The sequence below is a fragment of the Petaurus breviceps genome, unplaced genomic scaffold, assembly GCF_028583685.1.
Source record: "Petaurus breviceps papuanus isolate PSGF00001 unplaced genomic scaffold, PetGlider_PUasm1.0 99, whole genome shotgun sequence".
NCBI lineage: Eukaryota > Metazoa > Chordata > Mammalia > Diprotodontia > Petauridae > Petaurus > Petaurus breviceps.
This window is the reverse complement of record NW_027187465.1, coordinates 24,004,041-24,012,417: the sequence shown is the minus strand read 5'-3', so window position 1 is coordinate 24,012,417 and position 8,377 is coordinate 24,004,041. Positions and strand designations below refer to the sequence as shown.

Sequence of the window (8,377 nt, the reverse complement as noted above, 5' to 3'; positions counted from 1 at the left end):
AGTTATAAACATTTTTGAAGGGTTTAAAACGAGGTTAAAAAAGAATATTAATAATTTCTTTTTAATGAGCCATGGGCAACGTTTAAAAGGCAATGCCCACTGTGGTAGGAGTCAGTCTATGGAAAGAGAGAAACACGTGCAGACCTCCCAATTCCTGGTCCCTATTATTCCCTACTCTGCCTCAGTAGGGTCACTTGGTCCTTCGGTCGCTGTGACCTCAGAGGTTTGTAGGGAATCATTAAGCTTTCATTCTGGTTTTACAAGTACTGGCAAACCCTGATGCATGTTCCTCAGGCTTAGAATCCTGAGGATTTAGAGGGAGGTTCTCATTGCTTTAAGCGTTCACTGTCGCTGCTATCTGTGGTAGGGTACCCTGCAGGGTTCTTTTACATAGCTTTGAGTTCAGAGTTCAAAGGAAATTTGCCTTCCAGAAATCCCATAGCAGGTGGGGTGGGAGCTGGGCTGGGAAAGACTTGGGCATTCTGGCAAAACCTGCCTTCTGGCCAAGATTCAATGATTCCCAGACTCCTGGGTTCGATTCTCTCTAGGTCTGGAGGTTAAGTGCTGGGAATGCAAAGGAAATCAAAAATAGTCCTTGCCCTCAATTAACTCACAATTTAATAAGGGAGATGTAAATAATTAGGTATTAACTAGATACTAATTAATGGACAATATACATACAGAGGAGATGGAAGGTAATAGAGGGAAGAGGTGGGAAAAACAGCCAATTACCAAAATTCCAGTTCAACCCTAGATCTTCCGCTCCCGGAAGGAGCCTTTAGTGGAAATCCAGTCTAGGCCCCAGCTTTACCAAGGGCCACACTGAGCAGAGGGGATCTTCTATTTAAAACAAAACAAGACAAGAAAAAAACAAAACTCAAAGGATAAGGATTCTTTCCATTCCCTCAGCAGCCAAAGTCAGAGGCTGACTATTGTCTGTCTTCCCAGTGGAGAAATGCAAGTCCATGTCTTTCATCCAGTCTTTAGTGGAATTGGAGCAGAGCTAAGCATGGTCTTCCCTCCAATGATGGAAGCTTCCTTTCCTCTTGGGTCAAAGAAGTGAGGTGTCATATCATGGCAAGAGCCTGGGATTAGAAGTCAAAGGATCTGGGTTTCAATCCAATCTATCAACTATGTAAGATTAGACTAGTCACTTACACCCTAAAATTCACTTTCTTTGTCTGTAAAAGGATGGTGTTCAAAGAGCATTTTGTAAGTGAGGTGCCTACTACACATGACTAAAGCATATTTCTGATGGTATCATTTCCTGCTTAAAAAAAACTTCAATCAATACCTATTGTCCTTGGGACAAAATCCAAACTCTCCTGGTCGGCTTTTAGATTTGGTCATCTGACTTCAGTCAACATTTCCAAGGTTATTTACTTACTTCATGCACTGCGCATTTTAGTCACACTAAGCTAAATGCGTCTAGTGTGTGGTTCATCTCCCACCTATGTGCCTTTGTCTAAACTGTCTCCCACAGCTATGCACTCCTTCCTCATTTTCTCCTCTCTTCAAATTCCTCCCCCCATTTCCTTTTAAGAAGCCCTGTCCTGGCATTAGGAGGACCTGAGTTCAAATCCAGCCTCAGATACTTACTAGCTGTGTGACCCTGGACAAGTCACTTAATGCTGTTTGCCTCAGTTTCCTCACCAATAAAATGAACTAAGAAGGAAATGGAAAACCACTCCAGTATCTTTGCCAAGAAAACCCCAAAAGGGGTCACAAAAAGTCAGATGACTGAACACTCCTTTAAAGTAATTACACATTAGCATAAATCTACAGCCTAGATCTAATTCCTTCATTTTGCAGCTAAAAAAGGTGAAAAAGGGTGAAATTTCTTGGCCAAGGTCTCAGAGATATCAAGTAGCAGGCCAAGGATTCAAACCTGCATAATTTCTGCAGCTTCACAATGCTCCCCTGCCCCTCCCCTTACCTTAACAGTGAATACAGTAGGCACTTAATTAATGGACAATGTACATACAGAAGAGGGAAGGTAATTAGCTTAACAGTGTATATAGCAGGCACTTAATGAATGCTGGTTGACTGTGTTTATTCATTAGGATCAAAGATGAAGGGGTGGAAGGGACCTTAGGGGACAAATCCAACTCTCATTTTACAGGTGAGAAAACAGAGGCCTAGAGAAGTGATTTTGCCCAAAGTCACACAGATCTATGTTAGCTAGGATCAGGATTTGAACCCAGGTTCTCTGACCCCAAATCAAATACTAAACCAGAGGATTCTCTTTGCCATAATGTAGTCTTGAGAGGTATGGTGTTTTGTGTATCTTTTTTTGTTTATGAGTAGCCCCTTCCACTTGGACAGCTCTCATTGTTAGGATGATTTTCCCCCATACCTAAGTATATTTCTCTGAATCTTTCCCTTTCCCAACCCTTGCTCCTAATTCTGGTGTCTTGGACCAAACAAAATAAAGTGAATCCCTCACTTATGTGGCTGTCCTTCAAATGGAAATGGCTTTTTTTTGGAGGGGCAATTGTGGTTAAGTGACTTGTCCAAGGTCACATGGCCAGTAAGTGTTAAGCGGCTGAGGTTAGATTTGAACTCAGGTCCTCCTGACTCCAGGGCAGGTGCTCTATTCACTGTGCCACCTAGCCACCCCAAATGGAGATGGCTTTACTCATCCCTCCATGGGGGCTTCTGAGGCTACACATTAGGCCTCTTTGGGCCTTAACTTTTCTTCAGTTATCATCCCCACTGTTGTCTCCCTCCTCTGGCTTCCCTCAAGCTCAGGTGTTCTCCAATATCTCAGGATGCCTTTACATTCTTAAAAAATGACTAAAAAACAGAGCTAGGTGGTGTTGAGAATAGAGCATGGGCCCTGGAATCAAGAAGACCTGAGTTCAAATGTGGCCTCAGACACTTATTAGCTGTGTGTACTTGGGCAAGTCATTTAACCCTGATAGCTTCAAAAACAAAAATCAAACACAAAAATGATTGAGGAAGCTTCCAAAGAACTATATAGAAATATCCATCAATATTTACAAATTAGAAATTAAAGTATCTTATTATGAAAAGTTTTTTTAATTACCTCATGGACACCATGAAAAGGTCTTGAGGACCCCCAGGCCATGCTCAGAAAGCTGGTGCAGCTTGTCTAAGGCATGCACGATATTCCTAATGTTTTGAACACCACCCTTCTCTTAATGCAGGTTGAGAGAGAAAATAATAAGATAAAATACAAATTCGGTATTTAAAACCCTTTACAATCTGGGTGGGTAGGTGGCACAGTCAATAGATCACCGGCCCTGGAGTCAGGAGGCTCTGAGTTCAAATCCAACCTCAGACACTTAACACTTACTAGCCATGGGACCTTGGGCAAGTCACTTAACTCCAATTGCCCTGACTTCTCCCCTCCAAAAAAAAAAAAATCCTTCACAATTCTGGAGGCAGTCTCTCCAGATTAACCACAGAGGCCTCAGAGACTCAGTGGATGTGGAGTCAGTAAAGACCTGAATTAAAATCCTGCCTGACCTGGCCTGGGCAAGTCATTGCTGTCTGCACCTCAGTTTATCTGTCTGTAAAATGGACATAATAATAGCACAATCTCATGGGGCTGATGTGGGGCTCAGACACAATCATATACACAAGACAGCTATTGTTCACATGCACATGTAGCCAGACTGACCTAGTAAGGGACATCTGGTCTCCATGTTCCATTCAAAGCTGGCCTCCACTGTCAGTTCTCATACTGCTGGGAGGTTACTCTCTGTATCTATTTTGTGTTAATTTCCCATAGGTGTTTCTCTTCTCCAGTAGATTGAAAAGCTCTTGAAGGTAGAGGCTAGTTAGCTGTCAATTGAATTGAACCTGTAGTCCATTAAGACCCCCAGATCTTTTTTTTTTTTGGTGGGGGGAATAGATGTTATTTAATCTCATCCTATACTTGTGAACCCAGGTATAAGTCTTGACATTTGACCCTCCATCCATTTCATCTTAGTTCAGTTATTTTTTTAGCTAACCTAGTGGCTCCTGACCCGTCAGATCATCCCCCAGCTTACACTTGACAGAGGCCATCTCCTTGTGGACTCCTGTGGGCCACTAGGGAGCCCTCACCCCACCCTTTGCCTCTTCTTGGAGTGCCCCTCCAGAAGCTGGACTGAAGAAAGCCAGAGACCAGATTTCTGTAAGAAAAGTCAGTATATTTAGGGTTTGCTTTATAAAAGTTACTATAATACAATGGTACATAGTATTGAATTCACAAAAATATGAACAAGTATTTACAGCAAGATGCACCCACAACAAAAACATTTCTCTTCAAAAACAGGTGACATACAGAGGGCGGGGTCTAGATGCACAAAATGGCCCAAAAATTCAATTGCCTTTTTTTTAAGGGGGGAGAAAACAAACCAAAAGAAACACAAAGAAAACCTAGACGCAGAAATCTTCAAAGCAAAGAATTTGTCAAATCAAATCAAATCAAACTAAAATGACTGCATTTTCTTAGTTATCACAAACCATCTCCTCCCCTCCTCTGACAGGGGGGGGCCTTCCCTGCTCTCATTCTTGGAACCAACTTGATGAAGGGAGAATGAGGGATTTGGGGGAGGGGTCCCATCCAAACCACCTTGTGGCTCCCCCCTTCTCCCTTTAGTGCTTGCCCCAATCTAAAGTTTGAGAGTGAACCATCTCTTAGGGGAGTTGGGGGGTGGGATCCAGAACTTGCTTAAATAGGCCCTACTCCACACATTGTACATGTCTTCCTTCTATGAAATAAATATATATATTCTTTTTTTTCTCTCTTGCACATTTAAGTTGGCAGACAAGGCCTGAACCCAAAACAGAAAGGAAAGGCCTATGGCTGGCCTGTGTTTTCCCCTCCATTTAGATGCTGCTAATTTTGTCTAACTGGACACGCATTCACACACACACATACATCGGGGCACACACACAAAAAGAACCAAAAAAAAAAATCAAAACAAAAAAAAACCCCACCCCCCCAAACCAAACCAAACCCCAGTTCTTTTGTACAGAATTTACATAGTAAGAAGCTTGACACAAGCCAAGAGAAAGATGCAAGCGGCTCCTCCCTGAGCTGGGGTGTCAGCAGGCAGCTCGGAGCGAAAGCTGTCATCTTGCTTAAAACGAGTCCAAATTATAAGAAGTTCCTTTTTTAATAAAGTATTTACAAACTCACTTGTTTTTTTTTTCCCTGTTGTTGGGTTTATCGGGGCTTTCCCCCACTGAGTACAAAGAAATCCTCAAAAAAAATTTTTTCCACGTGTTTCTACAAGAAACAATGTTCCCAAGAGAAGGTCATCCCAGTGGCCTATGTACAGATGAGGCGGTGATTCTTACTCCAAAATGCTTGTGGCTTTTTTTATGCGTCCTTTTAGTCTTTCCTATTCTATACACAAAAAGCATTGAAATGAATCCTGAAAGATTTTGGGGTAGAGGGGACGGGGACACACCTACTGAAAGGTACTGGAGACTTCTGTCCAACATTTAAAAATCGTTTTCTTTTCCTTCCTCACAGGAGAAAATGAAACTGTTTGCATTTTTTTTTTCAATATAAATATCTTCAAGATGGGTTCCCGTCCCTCCCTGGTTCCACCCTGGGGATCCTGGATAGAGACAGGGAAGGGGACAGGCTGGTGGTAAATAGGACAGACGGACGGATGGACAGAATGAGGTGAGGGAAGCCCAGTGGTGTCCCTGGGCCCAGGGATCCCAGCAGAGAGCAGATGAAGGTTTTATGGTGTGTCTTCTGAAAGACAAACACCTATCATAAAAGACAACCCGTAATGGCAGAAAAAGGAAGAAGAGGTAGGGAAAAGGGCAGAGGGTAGGAAGCACATTAGCCTTGGGGAGTAGCCCTTGGGCCTCTTCTCCCCTGGGTTTCCACCATATCTCCCAGGGAAGTATACAGCCTGGACAAGCCAAGCACTAGGGGGGCTCCCAGCCATGGGAGTCCCTGCCCAGTCCCCTTCCCTAGGCTCTTGGGGAGTAAACTACACAGCACCTAAAGGGCCCTGCCCTGGCTGCTGGCTATTGGGGGCAGGCCTGCGGCTCAGGAGAGGGCTGGGCTTCCTTTGGAAACCCTTCCTCACCCGGACCACTCTGTCTCACCCCCTTCTTGCTGGCATCTGAATGAGAAAGTAAACATTTTAGAGATCCAGGCATGTCCCCTGCTAGCTCCCAGGGGTGGCCATGGGGTGGGAGGTGGGGGCAAGCACAAGAAACATGGTCTAAGAAGGTAAACCTCCAGAAGCTAGACTCCCCCATGCCCAGTTCCGTCCCACTTCCCAACATAGACATAGCACCTGCCCGGCTCCCCAGCACCAGGGAAGGAAGACAGATCAAGAAAAGAAAAGAGAGAGAGACAAGAGAAAGAGAGAGAGAGAGTCAAAGCCAAGCAGACCAGCCCCACCCTCCCCAACCTTCCATAAAGAGCTGCAGGTCCCAGCTCAGACCTAGTGAGAGAGGAGATGAGCAAATGAGCACTGAAGGCCATCCCAACAGATGCAGGACCTGGGGGGAGGGGAGGGACTGGACCAGGGTAAGTGAAAGGGAAAGATGCTGGGTTGGGAGTGGACCAGGAGACAAACCACTGGCTTTCAGTATTCCCCTGCTCCCCAAGACTGAGACAGAGAATGTCCAGGGTCCTGAGGAGTAAGGGCTGGCAGGTCCCACTTGGCCAGGATCCTTCCCCTACCAGAGACTTCATCCTAACCAACCCTTGGGTGCCGCCCAGAGGAAGTGTTATGGAGGAGAATGGAGGGCCTTGTCCCTCCTTGTTCCCTCCTCTGGCATCCCAAGGTTAACTTTAGGGCTGAAGGGCAGGCTGAACATTGGTGGGGATGGGAAGAGAAGGGAGGGATCCCAAAACGTACTGAGGACAGAGCCAACAGCCACTGGCTTGGCACCCAAGATTCCTGTTCTTCCTCCTCCAAACTCTGCACCCTAATCTCTTCCAAAAAAACACAGTATTTCTCCCTCCATCTCTGGCTCCACATTTGAATGATGAAAAATGTCTTTCTGTCCTTGTTTTAGTGAGAAGGAGGAAAAAAAAAATGTAGCAGCATTTGTGGGAGAGGGAATATGTTTGTGTGACTTCTAAAAAAAATTCATTAAAGATAATAATTAAAAAATCAGAGAGGAAGGGAGCAACTTTTCCCACCAGGAGCAGGAGGAGGAGAGGAGGCAGGAGGGTGGGTAGTGTTGGGGTGGCCCAGAGCGGGGCCTAGGGAGAGGGGCAGCACCTGAGGGTGGGCCGGGGAGAGCTGGGCTCATAGGAGCCTGTGCCCAAAGCAACTTGCTGGACTGGGCTGGACTGGCAGGGCCTTTCTTTCTTCCCTTTCTTTTTCTTTTTTGGCAAAGCATGCCCAGCTCCCTGGCATCCTAGTTCAGAGTCCCCCGGCAGTTTTCAGAGCCACACAGACAGGGGATCTTGACGTCCTCGATAGGGAATTTATAATCATAGGTGATTTCTTCATTGACGTTGATATGTTGTTTGGAGTAGATGACAATCTTCTTCTGGGACTCCACGGTGATGACCTTGGCATAGCAGTTTGGCTGTAGAGATGGAGAAGCCCAGTGAGGCCCAGGGGCAGAGGAGCAGAAGGGACCCTGGAAGGGACCTTGGGGCTACCCGAATCCAACCCATGAAAGTGAGGTGCAGGAAGATTGCAGGGTGAGCCTAGGGTCACCCAAGTATTGTGAGGGGGACAACTTGAATGTGGGGTCTTTGACTGCCCTTTTCAGGCAAGGCAATTGGGGTTAAGTGACTTGTCCAAGATCACACGGCTAGTTTTTTTTTGTGTGTGTGTGTTAAGTGTCTGAGGCCGGATTTGAACTCAGGCTCTCCTGACTCTAGGGCCGCTACTCTATTCACTGTGCCACCTAGCTGCCCCTTCTATTCACTGTGCCACCTAGCTGCCCCTGGTTGCCCTTTTCAATGTCCCATCATGCCCAGAGCTGACTCTTACCTAAAATTGGGTCTGGGGGGGGGAAAGGATGACTTGGGCTTCTTGAGGAGACCAGAGGGAGCCCATCCCTCCTAACTCCCAGCTCAATCCTGTCTAAAACCTTGTCTGGGGTGGGGGTGGTATGTCCTGCGGCAGGAGGCATGGCGGGGAGGGAATGAATGGGATGACCTGACCCCAGCCACTTACATTACAGCTGTGGTTGATGAACCTGGCAAAGTTGCCACACTTCGTTGCGTCGATGATTGTGTCGTGGTCAACCCGAAACATGTAGCTGCTCCCAATGCCCTCATCCTCATAGCGCTTCTCCCGCATGTCTGCGATTACCTGGTGGGGGAGAGAAGGGAAGGGAAGCGGAGTGCGAGGCCTCCATTTCCCTGCCCGTCCTATGGGGACCAACCCTAACTCACCCCCTCGTGCCCCTGGGCCACCTG

At 46.2% G+C, this 8,377-nt stretch overlaps 1 protein-coding gene across 6 annotated transcripts in view; it reads right to left on the bottom strand.

Annotated features, from left to right (window-relative positions):
* Positions 1–4,139: 4,139 nt before the first annotated feature.
* The window catches only part of SETD1B (SET domain containing 1B, histone lysine methyltransferase), a 40,129-nt gene continuing 35,891 nt past the window's right edge, over positions 4,140–8,377 (bottom strand). For all 6 annotated transcript variants that reach the window (XM_069081374.1, XM_069081373.1, XM_069081372.1 and 3 more), the window contains 2 exons: positions 8,133–8,270; positions 4,140–7,533 (listed from right to left, as the gene is read on the bottom strand). In XM_069081374.1, the coding sequence (XP_068937475.1) occupies positions 7,360–7,533; positions 8,133–8,270 (312 nt within the window). In that variant the 3' untranslated portion in view covers positions 4,140–7,359. The remainder of the gene's footprint in view (positions 7,534–8,132; positions 8,271–8,377) is intronic.